This window comes from Gopherus evgoodei, unplaced genomic scaffold, assembly GCF_007399415.2.
Source record: "Gopherus evgoodei ecotype Sinaloan lineage unplaced genomic scaffold, rGopEvg1_v1.p scaffold_355_arrow_ctg1, whole genome shotgun sequence".
Taxonomy (NCBI): Eukaryota; Metazoa; Chordata; order Testudines; family Testudinidae; genus Gopherus; species Gopherus evgoodei.
This window is the reverse complement of record NW_022060022.1, coordinates 10613-23176: the sequence shown is the minus strand read 5'-3', so window position 1 is coordinate 23176 and position 12564 is coordinate 10613. Positions and strand designations below refer to the sequence as shown.

Sequence of the window (12564 nt, the reverse complement as noted above, 5' to 3'; positions counted from 1 at the left end):
CTGAGCCATTGGCTCTTTTAGCCAATCTTTTTTTTTTTTATAGGGCAAAAAAGGGGTCACGGATTCCTGATCCACCCCGGTGTCAGCAGTCGAGGCCTTGAGGCGTTCCAAAAGGTCTCTGTTGGCTGCATTGCCCATGACAGAAGATGGTACGTTCAGTTCCGCCATGGCATTCATAAACACATCCCATCCTTTAGGTACACGTTTGCTAGGTACAGAGCGAGTTTGGGTGACAGCCCTGACTAAGTCAAGCATGTTAGAACCATTAACCACAGAGCCTTTGTACACAAAAGACCCTTTATCATTCCATGAAGAGAGATTTTTATCCTGCCCCAGTTTATTTAGCAATACTATTGCATTTTTTTTATAACGCTTATTCACATTATCCAGCACCTCCTGAGCAACAGAGTCTGAGTTCTTTGGTGTTTCTGGGGGTTTGGCAGTTACGCTTTGTTCTGTTCCGGTTAGAAACAGACTTATTTTCCCTTTATCCGCATCACTTTGCTTCACGTACGTTAGGTACCTTTGAAGCACGGCGCTGTAAAGTTAGCCTTTTCGTATTCGGCCAGGTCAGTTCTTTGAAGAACAGACTTCATTTCAGCATCCAGTAAGCGAGTTGCTGCTGTTCTGATATTTCCTCTGCTGGAGGGGGAGCCCTTAATTGCTCCAACTGGTGCTGGGCACCAGGTACATTTTTTCTGCATACTCCATTATCGATTAGTTAAAAGCCCTGTTATCAGGGGGATAGCAAAACTTAAACAGAGGCCCAATAAACCCCCCCAGACTGCTTTACCAGATGCTTTTTTCTTTTAAGTGAAACGCTCTTATTACACAAAGTTTTTATAAGCGTGCGTTTCTTTTTCAACACACGCACTTGATTTTGTGTTAAAGGTATGTTTCCTTTTAAGGTATTGAGCGCTATTTCTGAGATGGCCACTACTAGATCGTCAGAGGCCGAACACAGAATAGCCTTCCTTTGCTGCGGGGACGATTTGCTAAGTAATTTTAAAAGGCCCAGGTTTCTCTTCACGCAGCTAGACATGTTTTCAGTCAGCAGTCCCAGCTGTTAAAAAGGGACCTGCCGATAAGTCATTTCTTTTTATATCCAGCTGTTTTTTTTAAAGTATAAACCACTGGCCAGTCTGGAGGGAAAAGACCGGTTCTTAGTCTATAAGCTTCCGGTGTGGAAGCATTTAAATCCACCACCAGGTAGCCATAAGGTCTTTTGGTAGCATCCTCAAAGCTTCTAGAAAGAATTGAGCTTTGCCAGGGTACATTTGCCGAGGCGAGCGTAGCAATTTGTAATTTATCCCTGGGGTTTTTGAATAGAACCATGTACTTTGTGTTTAGGTTAATTGTGCGACTCTTTTTTCCCTGACAAAATACGTTCTGAACTATATACATAATGCTCAGGTTTCTGTGATGCACGTACTTGGTAAAAGCTTTCTCGATTTCACCGCTTTCACAAGCAGAGTTCATCAGATCGTCTATGATAACCATATTTACTTTATTAGTAGGAAACAAACTGTCATCATCCAAAGCATCAGGCAACCCCTCCATAAAATTGATAAAGGGATATTTACAGAGCAGTTCTTTATACAGAGGTTGCCAACAACTATAACACCACACGATATTCTCAGGCATAACAGATAGTGTTTGTTTGGCATTATTCAACACATTTTTTATAAAGTAACTTTTTCCGCAGTTGCTAGGCCCCGCAAGAATTGCGGAAAAGGGGTGTTTCCACTCGTATCCATTTTTTTCAAAAGCCGTAGGGCAGGGTTTTAAAACCTTTTCCTAGGGACCCTCTTGTTATAAACCACTTTTTGTGTTTTTTTAAGGGTTTTTGTTTCTATTTGCCACTGGTTTTTGTTTCTTACAATAGAGGGCTGCTGCACCTCTATCTTTTTTGAGGTGTTTTCGTTATCTCGCAGGCCCGTGCAGTAGTCCAGGACTAGATCTTTTAAACTTTCAAAGTTGATTTTTTCACAGTTTGCTACGTTTAGGGTAATACCTTTGACTTTTATACAGGCCTTTCCTCCAGACAACTTATACCCATACGTTTTTTGGGCCTGCCGACACAAACTCGGTGATGTGTTGATCTGGCGGGAGCTCACTTGTGAGTTCCCCTAAATAATCCCCCAAAGGGGGATTCCAGGCACCCTCCCTTTTCACAAATATCACCGAGTCAGTGTCGTGGTACAGGCACCGCTCTTGCAAACCGTCTAGCAGACTGTATAATTCTAAGCGGGCATAAGCGGTGGTGAAACAGGCTATGACAACATTGGTATTGCCAGAGACAGAGTACCGTTCTTTTGCATGCTTCCAAGACACGCACGCTGTTTCATCATCGATAAACTCGCAGGATGAAACCTTGTAATTGGGGGAAATAGGTACTGCAAGAGTTCGTCAGGGTCTCTCACGATGCTGGTGTTGGGTAGGTTGGTTCTTTGGCCGAATTTACCCCACAGAGAATTTAAAAACAGTTTAGCGATTTGGCGTTTAGCAGGGTTTGATCTGATCTCATGTTGGCGTAAACGCACGCCTTCTTTCTGGCAGAAATCGCTAACGTACTTATTTTGTTTTTCCTCGTTGGTGCACCAACTGGGATACCCTGAAGCCTCTTGTTTCTGGCGGAGGTGTAATTTTATGTACTCTGAAAAGAGTTTATTAGATTTTTCATTAAAATGCCAGATTTCATAGATTTTAGCCACCACGTACCCCTTCGCTATAGCCGCGTTCAATTCCACCGTGCACCAAGTCCCCAGGATGGCCCGCTCCTCGTCAGTATGGGTGCATGTCTCCTGCTGCTCGGTTTCCGCACAGGTTTGGCATAGCGGGAACATAAGCTTGCCACCCACTCTGACGGGTAGCAATGGGAAAAACAGGCCTCGTGGGGGGTAAACTTTAACTTTTGCAATTCCAAAATAATTTGCCAGGGGTCCAAATTTGTCATAAAGTATATCGGGGTGTCCGATAGGGTATTCTTTGGTTTTGTTTACGAAAGGGTACAGGCTGGTAAAATCATAATAGTGGATTTCTTCCCCGGGGTTAGGCTTGTAATACAGGCGGATAGCGTTTGTTCTCCCCCCAAAAAGAGCATCTCTAGGCACAAGAGGCTGGGGTAACTGGGCTCGGTTTAAAAAGTCTGCCAACTCCCTGTCTGTTTCTTTCATCACCTCCCACTCGTGCTCCCAAAGAGTCCTCACTACAAAACCAAGTCGTTTCAGATAGTCAGCCTTGAGCTGCGTCTTGTAATAAAGAAACCCAAAAGATGTCCCCGTCATAGGATTTTGTGCTTTTTCACAATAACAGGTGACACAGCCGTGGAAAAAACATCCATTAAACTCAAAGGCTGTGCGTAGCCCATCAACATCGGGATAACCGTCTAAAAAGTAGGGTCCTACCTGTAGTTCCCCACCCTGTAAAGCATGCCGTATTTGTATATTTTCTTTGTAAGAGATATACAACAGCCACTGAATAGATGGGGTTGAATATCTTTTTTTCTGCCTGTGATAGTTGTCTGGAGGCAGAAGAGCTACTGTGTTAGGCTCCAAAAACATAAACCTGTACATAGCCATGCAAACAGATGCCAGTGTTATGTACTGGAATGGATCTATGCACAGTTTTACTTCGGTGAATTTACCAGGTTCTTTCTCTACTACATCTCCCTTCTCCGTCATTTTCATGATCTCTTTTCTGTATAGAATACAAGCCTGTCTCAAAATTTTGACATCCTGCTGACAGTAATACGCGAGCTCTTTCTGCAAGTCAAACACCTCAGAACTGTGGTCCTGATACCAGTCGAGAAACTCTGTTTTCTCCCTGGGCATCATGCTTTCTACACCATAGTGTGCCACACTGGGCATAGGTCCCACATAATTTTGATTTTTTACAGTGTTAAAAAAATGTGGAAAATAACCTTTGCACCCTTCAAATCCCAATGCCTGCGGTAGCTTGCTAAGCTTCATGGGCAAGAAGTTTAAAGAGTCTATAAAACGAATCCCCAGGGCCTTCACTTCCACACACATTAGTTTACTACCCTGAGTGATCAGTTCTATGCACATCTTTTCCTTCAGTAACTGCCTAACGATGAAGTACGCATCATAACCTTTGGAATTGTGCGCTAGGAACGTATAGTCGCGAAACTCTTTGCCGATAAAGGTCTTAACAAAGACAGACAGACACTCATCGCCCTTAAATTCCCAGGATTTTTCTGGATTTAAGGACATAGCAAAAATGTAATTGGGAGTGTGCAACCCAGTCTCCTGCATGCATTCAAAATCATAAAAAATATACTTTTCTGAGGATTCAGGCTTTCTAAGGCTATCCATAAAACAAAAGTGACTGTCTACATCACCAACAATCAAACCCTGACACTGCTTACATCGCCTCCCTTTACACTTATGCCGCTTGTTCACGTAAGACTGACACTTATCACACAAAGTTTTAGACAGGCATTCAACTTGGTTTTTTGATGCACAGTCGATATGTCTGTCTAAACATTCTTTGGATCGACAATACAGTCTACAGCTAGGACACCGCAGCTGCACGCCCACGCTGTCTGAGCACGTTACACTCAAGCAGAGGCGGCAACGATACCTACAAGAGTGGTCGTGGCTGTACACCGTGTGGCAAAACTCACAATAATTTTTCGCTCCAAACAACTTTTTCACATCCAGAACTCCATAGTAATGCTCATCGTGCAACAGGATGAAATAAGTCTTGGGGTACGTGAGGCCTCCTGTTTTAAAAAAGCCCCAGCCACCTTTTTCCGTATAAAGCACCACGTGTATGTTCACTCCTAAATGCTGTTCAAACTTTGCTACGTCACTGACCAGAATCTTTTTTTGATCTGACCACCCCAGTTTCTCATGCAACTTTCTCGCCTCCGCTAACAATTCCGTGTCCGTAGGTTTACGATCGGACATGACGGCCAAAAGGCCACCAGCAAAACACAGATTGGTACCGGTGTAAGTCAGGTCTACCAAACACTGTCTTTTTTTATGAATAATTTGACTACTAAGGATAGAATTTAAAACTCTACGAGCACCCCCACCCCTGTTTTTCACAACTGTCACAACAAGGCGCAATGTCCCATCGAGATGCAACTCTCTATTGCTCTGTAGCAGCTTTGAGGTCTGATTTAAGAAATCCTCAGCAGATAGCTCATCCCTAGTTCTTCTGACTGAAAACAAAGGGTTAGCTAAATTACGGCTCTCTAAACGTAACTGAACGTAATCATCAGGGCCTACCCTACCATTAACATCATCGAGCACCAACTGTATTCCTTGGTGTATGGCTTCAACAACCTGCTGAGCTGAATTTATTTGCTCAAGATTGACAAAACGAAATTCCTCACAATATACTGACCCCCCAAATCTAGGTAATTCATGTTGCCAACTTCTCACTCTTTCCATATACACCTCTGCATTTTCGGGGTTACTTGGGGGTTCCTCTATGGGATCATTAGAGGGATCTTCTACATCAGATGCTATTTGGGAGTCAAACTCTGAGAAGCCTCCATGAGGGTCATTGGAAGTAGAATGGGGCCTGTCTAGAGAGCCCTCTGGGGAATTTGCTAAACCAGAGTCTGATTCCATCTCCCCATTTTCAGAGAAGCCAGTCTGAGAGCCTCCAGTAGGAGGCATCTCTCTTTGTTTTTTTTTCCTCATTACCTCTTTAGCCCTTTTTAAGATTTTTACAGCCACCCTGGCCTGAAACTTTTTGGCAGCCATCCGTTTATCCCTCAAGCGCTGTCCCCCCTTTTGTTTACACATAAGCTGATGTGTACTCTGGAGGGTGCCCCTTTTACCCAGGCCCCTTTCCACGACTAGTCATGCCTGCTCAGAGACACCCTTTTCAGCCCTCCTGTCTTTTAACATTGCTCTGAACAAAGCATCATATTTTTCCCAAGTCTTTCTAGAAGGCCGTTCTTTTAGACTCCCCGAGGATACAGCATCCATCACTTTTCTGATGGAAGCATCAAACTCTTCCCAAACACTAGAACTTGGGGGAGCTGTGGCGAGCTTATGGTTTTGGGAGAATGTTTTGTCAGTGCTCGGTGTTTTATTCACAACCCCTAGAGCGCATGCTCCGGGTTTGTGAACGTGGGCATTTTCTTTCACAGTTTTCTCAGGGCTTGCTGTGGCGGTGGCCGCTGAAGAACTGGAATTGTGTTTGTGTGGTTGCAACACCTTGGCATCGCAGAAGCTTCTAGTCCATGGTTTTTTATATGGAGCCCATACATCACATGCTCCAGGTTTGCGCACCTTCAGAACCCCTAGAGTGCGTGCTCTGGGTTTGTGAATGTGGGCATTTTCGCTCACAGTTTTCTCAGGGCTTGGTGTGGCTGTAGCCGCTGAGCAACTGGAGTTGTGTTTGTGTGGTTGCTTTTTACCAGAGTCTTTTGTTTTGTCCTTGGGTTTCACGTATATGAGGTCTGGGCTGCCCGGATGCTTCATCTGCACTTCAGTGCTGTTTTGCGTTGTTAAAGGTCTCAAAGCAGATTTTTGGTTCTTTGGTAGTTCTTCTGGAGGAGGTGTGCTTGTAGCGCTGACTACAGCATTTTCAGAAAGGTTGCCCATGCCTATGAGGGGAAAGAAACCATAACAGTTTACAAAAAAAACTGAATTTTACCATCTCTCTCTCTCTCACCCACACCTGTGTATTTACTTAATACACAAAACCTCATAGAACAACTAAACCAATAAGCAAAATATATTTACTGGGCTTCATCTGTCCATCAGTCACTGATGCTGGTAAATTTTCCTTTTCAGTTGTCTCCTCTCTTTTTCTTTTGAGTTTCTTTGGTGGTTCTGGAGGAGGTGTCCTTGTAGCGCTGACTACAGTATTTTCAGAAAGGTTGCCCATGCCTATGAGGGGAAAAAAAACACATGTTACAAAAAAAAACCTGAACCTTACCATCTCTCTCTCACCCACACCTATGTATTTACTTAAAATACAAAACCTCATAGAACAACTAAACCAATAAGCCAAATATATTTACTAGGCTTCATCCGTCCATCAGTCACTGATGCTGGTGAATTTTCCTTTTCAGCTGTCTCCTCTCTTTTTCTTTTGAGTTTGTTTTCCCTCTGGTCATGTTTTGACAGTACTGTGGAGCAAACACATAAAACCATCTTGTAAAACTTAAATTATATATATTCATTCAGCAGGGTGTTTTTCTATTTAAAAATCATAGCTTTACAACAAAATAATCATTTCTGGCCCTACAATAAACATCTTATTTTGCAAAATAAAAACCAAAAACTGCTTTTTAAAAATCCATTATGCACAGTAAAAACCAAATACTTTTTAAAAAAACTTATGCCTTCACAAATCCCCCTTGCCCCCCCCATCCCAGCTTTATAACACACACACACCAAATCATGCTTGCAGCCACACACACACACACTTTTCAAAAACCCACATGCCTTTTAAAAACCAGTTGCACCCCCTCCACACACTCCTCTGCATTTAAAAGCCCATGTGTTTGGGCCTTTCCCCCTCAAAGCCCATTTTTAAACACACACCACATTATGTACAGTAACAAAAAACCTGTTTAAAACAAACCAAATACTTTTGTAAAAAACCTATGCTTTCACAAATCCCCCCCCCAATCCCAAATCAAGCTTGCAGCCACACACACACCAAATCATGCTTGCAGCCACACACACACTTTTCAAAAACCCACATGCCTTTTAAAAACCAGTTGCACCCCCCCACACACACTCCTCTGCATTTAAAAGCCCATGTGTTTGGGCCTTTCCCCCTCAAAGCCCATTTTTAAACACACACCACATTATGTACAGTAACAAAAAACCTGTTTAAAACAAACCAAATACTTTTGTAAAAAACCTATGCTTTCACAAATCCCCCCCCCCCATCCCAAATCAAGCTTGCAGCCACACACTTTTCAAAAGCCCACATGCATTTAAAAACCAGTTGCAGCCCCCCCCCCCCACCCCTCTGCATTTAAAAGCCCATGTGTTTGGGCCTTTCCCCCTCAAAGCCCATTTTAAACACACACCACATTATGTACAGTAACAAAAAAACCTGTTTAAAACAAACCAAATACTTTTGTAAAAAACCTATGCCTTCACAAATCTCCCCCCCCCCACCTCCCCCCAATCCCAAATCAAGCTTGCAGCCACACACTTTTCAAAAGCCCACATGCATTTAAAAACCAGTTGCAGCCCACCCTACCCCTCTGCATTTAAAAGCCCATGTGTTTGGGCCTTTCCCCCTCAAAGCCCATTTTAAACACACACCACATTATGTACAGTAACAAAAAAACCTGTTTAAAACAAACCAAATACTTTTGTAAAAAACCTATGCTTTCACAAATCCCCCCCCCATCCCAAATCAAGCTTGCAGCCACACACTTTTCAAAAGCCCACATGCCTTTTAAAAACCAGTTGCACCCCCCCCACACACACTCCTCTGCATTTAAAAGCCCATGTGTTTGGGCCTTTCCCCCTCAAAGCCCATTTTTAAACACACACCACATTATGTACAGTAACAAAAAACCTGTTTAAAACAAACCAAATACTTTTGTAAAAAACCTATGCTTTCACAAATCCCCCCCCCCCATCCCAAATCAAGCTTGCAGCCACACACTTTTCAAAAGCCCACATGCATTTAAAAACCAGTTGCAGCCCCCCCCCCCCCCACCCCTCTGCATTTAAAAGCCCATGTGTTTGGGCCTTTCCCCCTCAAAGCCCATTTTAAACACACACCACATTATGTACAGTAACAAAAAAACCTGTTTAAAACAAACCAAATACTTTTGTAAAAAACCTATGCCTTCACAAATCTCCCCCCCCCCACCTCCCCCCAATCCCAAATCAAGCTTGCAGCCACACACTTTTCAAAAGCCCACATGCATTTAAAAACCAGTTGCAGCCCACCCTACCCCTCTGCATTTAAAAGCCCATGTGTTTGGGCCTTTCCCCCTCAAAGCCCATTTTAAACACACACCACATTATGTACAGTAACAAAAAAACCTGTTTAAAACAAACCAAATACTTTTGTAAAAAACCTATGCTTTCACAAATCCCCCCCCCCATCCCAAATCAAGCTTGCAGCCACACACTTTTCAAAAGCCCACATGCATTTAAAAACCAGTTGCAGCCCCCCCCCCACCCCTCTGCATTTAAAAGCCCATGTGTTTGGGCCTTTCCCCCTCAAAGCCCATTTTAAACACACACCACATTATGTACAGTAACAAAAAAACCTGTTTAAAACAAACCAAATACTTTTGTAAAAAACCTATGCCTTCACAAATCTCCCCCCCCCCCCACCTCCCCCCAATCCCAAATCAAGCTTGCAGCCACACACTTTTCAAAAAGCCCACATGCATTTAAAAACCAGTTGCAGCTCCCCTACCCCTCTGCATTTAAAAGCCCATGAGTTTGGGCCTTTTCCCCTCAAAGACCATTTTTAAACACACACCACATTATGTACAGTAACAAAAAAACTTGTTTAAAACAAACCAAATACTTTTGTAAAAAAACCTATGCCTTCACAAATCCCCCCCCCCCCATCCCAAATCAAGCTTGCAGCCACACACTTTTCAAAAGCCCACATGCATTTAAAAACCAGTTGCAGCCCACCCTACCCCTCTGCATTTAAAAGCCCATGAGTTTGGGCCTTTCCCCTCAAAGCCCATTTTAAACACACACCACATTATGTACAGTAACAAAAAAAACCTGTTTAAAACAAACCAAATACTTTTGTAAAAAACCTATGCCTTCACAACCCCCCCCCCCACCCCCCCATCCCAAATCAAGCTTGCAGCCACACACTTTTCAAAAGCCCACATGCATTTTAAAAACCAGTTGTGTAAAAAAAAAGTTACCTTTCACTATGGGATAAAGTGTTGCTGGAACATGATTGTTCTGGTTCCCCCCATGTGTGTGTGGGCCTTCAGATTAAAAACAAGCAAACATGTTAGCATTACCACCAAATCCCTATACTTTTTTAAAATTAACAGTATTAAGCTAACTATAGTTAAAATGGTTTTTACCTTGGCCTGGTGGTAAAATGCAGTTTGAAGTTACTGGTTCCATGCTAAAACAGATCACACTGCAATAAGCATAGGCACCATTATTTACTAAAGACAGCATGGGCAAAAAGTGGCAGTAGTTTCAGAGTTAGAGACAGCAAGCTTACCTCTTTTTGCAGTCCAGCAGTTATGTAAAAAGATTTTCTGTTAAAAGGACAGACTGCAGCATACCTAAGGTTTTTATACCCTCTTAGCCCCATTGTTTCAACATAGTTGCTAACAGGTTAATTTAATCATCACAGCTCTCAAATAATAGATTCTGCAGAACACCCTTTTGTATCTCTGTTGTGGGAACCATGCTATATACACAATAGGGCTTCCTCCACCCCTGTAAGTTAAAATACATTTGTGGCTTTCTTACAGTGTTAAACAGTACCCCATTTCCAAGTGCAGGGTCCCCTTTTGCAAAATCAGTTAATGTCTTGGGGTTGGTTGTTTCTTTCATGCTTAAAGTTTGGGGGTGAGGTGTTTTTCTAGCAAGAATGACTCATAGCATTCCACCAACTCCTGGGTCTTTTAAACTGCCCAATAGTGCTCCACCTTTACCCCAGGGGTTACATTTAAACTGTCCAATAGCATTCCACCAACTCCTGGGTCTTTTAAACTGCCCAATAGTGCTTCACCATTACCCCTGGTTACATTTAAACTGTCCAATAGCGTTTCATATTAATCAGAACTCACCATCCAACTCACTAATCAATTGTAACCCTACAGGAACAAAGGTAAGTAATTGCAAACATTCTGGCTATTCAGTGAGGGTGGGGTGTGTGCTTAAACCTATTTATTTCAACAAGCAGGATAGCTCAGTGGCTTAAGTAATGGCTTGGTAAACCCAAGGTTGGGAGTTCAATCCCTGAGAGAGCCACTTAGGGACATGGGATGAAAAAAAACAATATTTGGTCCTGCTGGTAAAAGCAGCTCTCCATAACAATTGTATTATACTCAAACATGTCTGAACTATCCTGTTTGTTTGTTTTTTAGGATTTTTTCCCCTCCCACAACATGCATTTCAGCTTTTTGCTATAAATGAATGTCTTTTTACACACACACACACACACAAACACAAAAACTAATTCTCACAAAACTATTTATTTATTTTAAAAAGACATACAACTCCTTAAAAACAAACCAAGATGCTTTATTAAAACTTAAGGGCCAAAAGCCTTCTAACAAAACACAGATAGTCACAAACCCACCCACCCCCCTTTTTTTTTTTTTAATTTACAGCTGCCAAGTTTTATATCGCATGTTTGCACCCTCACCATTCTCTAACTTAATCCTTTTAGATTTCTTACAAATATTCTTTTTCTTAAGCAGGGTTCTGTAACTTCTTGTGCGAACTAGACGGTCAATATAACGTTGTAAGCAGGCATCTTCCGGCTTGGTCATTTTCTTTAAAACACGGTCAGGGTCTCCACTGAATTGCACAGCATTTATCAAAGTCACCCCTTGTGCTAAATGTTCTTGGGTTAGGCACAGACATTGCATAGCATAACCTATGGCAATAACAGTGTTTAGTAAGCTTTCCAAACACAGCTCAGCACACAGGGCCCGGAGCTTGCAGTTTATATCCACTGAAGTCCAAGTCACACAGTCATGGTGCCGTTGGGCTGGCGCATCTATGACACAGCCCTCACAATCTTCAAAAAGCTTTTCCCTAAGGCAGTGTTTAAGGACAGCATAAACAGCAACGCGTACAATAATCCGCATAACTTTTTTACGCTCACGACGTGGCACTGGCTCGGACAGTTCTATGCCTAGCCTTCTCCTAAACTCTTCAAACCCATCATCCTCGGAGCCCTCTTCAACAATTTGTATTGGTGTTGAGCAAAAACATGGTGGGCCCGGTTCATCTTCGCTGCTTGATGCAACGCTGTCCAGGGGCTCTGGGTCCTCTAGAAAGGCATCATTGATCTGCTAAAAGATTTTTTTTAAAAAAAAACAGTGTAAGTACCTCAGCTTAGGGGTTTTTTTTAATTAACACCCACCCCCCGGTTCCTAGTCTTATCACCCCCCCCCCCACCGCCTTTTCTTAATCGTTCATTTACCTGAGTGCCATCTTTTCCATTTGCCTTGTCCACCGGTGACTCTCCCAAGCGGCGATCTGAGGGGGTGGACAAAGAGAGGTCATCAGGCTCTTTGGGATGTCTCACAAGAGTTTCGGGGTCGGATTCCGGCGTATCCAACAACGGCTGGGCCAAAGGGCTCCCCGCAGTCACAACCTCCTCCTCAGAACTGTCGCTGATGTAACGTTTTCTCCGTGGACGGTCAAAGACTCTCGGGGGTAAAACAAAGTCCGAAGCTCTAACGGGGGTGGTAAAGGAGTCCATGTTTTCCTCTGAGCAGCCTTTCCACGCTTTCTAAAACACGTGTCCTTGGTAAGAAAAATGGCCTCCTCTGTTCGGCGCTGGTACTTATGGGGTATTGGTGCTGCACTCGGGTTGGCGGAGGGCCTTGGGAGGAGTTCTTAGAGGGGTCACCCCGGTTGGTCAAAA

At 43.2% G+C, this 12564-nt stretch overlaps 3 protein-coding genes across 5 annotated transcripts; all 3 read right to left on the bottom strand.

Moving 5' to 3' along the window:
• Window positions 1-2273: 2273 nt before the first annotated feature.
• LOC115641502 lies at window positions 2274-7324 on the bottom strand. The gene is made up of 2 exons (XM_030544707.1): window positions 7315-7324; window positions 2274-5688 (listed from the first exon to the last, which is right to left on the bottom strand). Exon 2 carries the CDS (start codon window positions 5673-5675, stop codon window positions 2274-2276), a length of 3402 nt encoding a protein of 1133 aa, XP_030400567.1. The 5' UTR covers window positions 5676-5688; window positions 7315-7324.
• On the bottom strand, window positions 5655-10286 carry LOC115641503. 2 transcript variants are annotated; one of them, XM_030544708.1, is made up of 5 exons: window positions 10031-10286; window positions 9863-9928; window positions 7010-7117; window positions 6729-6875; window positions 5655-6589 (listed from the first exon to the last, which is right to left on the bottom strand). In XM_030544708.1, exons 1-5 carry the CDS (start codon window positions 10128-10130, stop codon window positions 5838-5840), a joined length of 1173 nt encoding a protein of 390 aa, XP_030400568.1. In that variant the 5' UTR covers window positions 10131-10286; the 3' UTR covers window positions 5655-5837. The 2 variants fall into 2 exon arrangements, with proteins under 2 accessions (XP_030400568.1, XP_030400570.1); XM_030544710.1 differs by lacking the exon at window positions 6729-6875.
• Window positions 10287-11144: 858 nt separating this feature from the next.
• Window positions 11145-12564, bottom strand: LOC115641504. Of its 2 annotated transcripts, none has more exons than XM_030544711.1 (2): window positions 12118-12564; window positions 11145-11986 (listed from the first exon to the last, which is right to left on the bottom strand). In XM_030544711.1, the coding sequence occupies exons 1-2, from the start codon at window positions 12397-12399 to the stop codon at window positions 11291-11293; spliced, it is 978 nt and encodes a 325-aa protein (XP_030400571.1). In that variant the 5' UTR covers window positions 12400-12564; the 3' UTR covers window positions 11145-11290. The 2 variants fall into 2 exon arrangements, with proteins under 2 accessions (XP_030400571.1, XP_030400572.1); XM_030544712.1 differs by having other exon boundaries at window positions 11145-11983.

Bases quoted from the DNA above. Each gene is read 5' to 3' on its own strand.
- LOC115641502 (XM_030544707.1), bottom strand. From the start codon at position 5,675: ATGAGGAAAAAAAAACAAAGAGAGATGCCTCCTACTGGAGGCTCTCAG.
- LOC115641503 (XM_030544708.1), bottom strand. From the start codon at position 10,130: ATGCTGTCTTTAGTAAATAATGGTGCCTATGCTTATTGCAGTGTGATC. The intron at 9,929-10,030 runs GTAAAAACCATT...TTTAATCTGAAG, and splicing joins CATTTTACCACCAGGCCAAG to GCCCACACACACATGGGGGG. The intron at 7,118-9,862 runs GTAACTTTTTTT...TTTGCTCCACAG, and splicing joins ACTTTATCCCATAGTGAAAG to TACTGTCAAAACATGACCAG.
- LOC115641504 (XM_030544711.1), bottom strand. From the start codon at position 12,399: ATGGACTCCTTTACCACCCCCGTTAGAGCTTCGGACTTTGTTTTACCC. The intron at 11,987-12,117 runs GTAAATGAACGA...AAAATCTTTTAG, and splicing joins ATGGAAAAGATGGCACTCAG to CAGATCAATGATGCCTTTCT.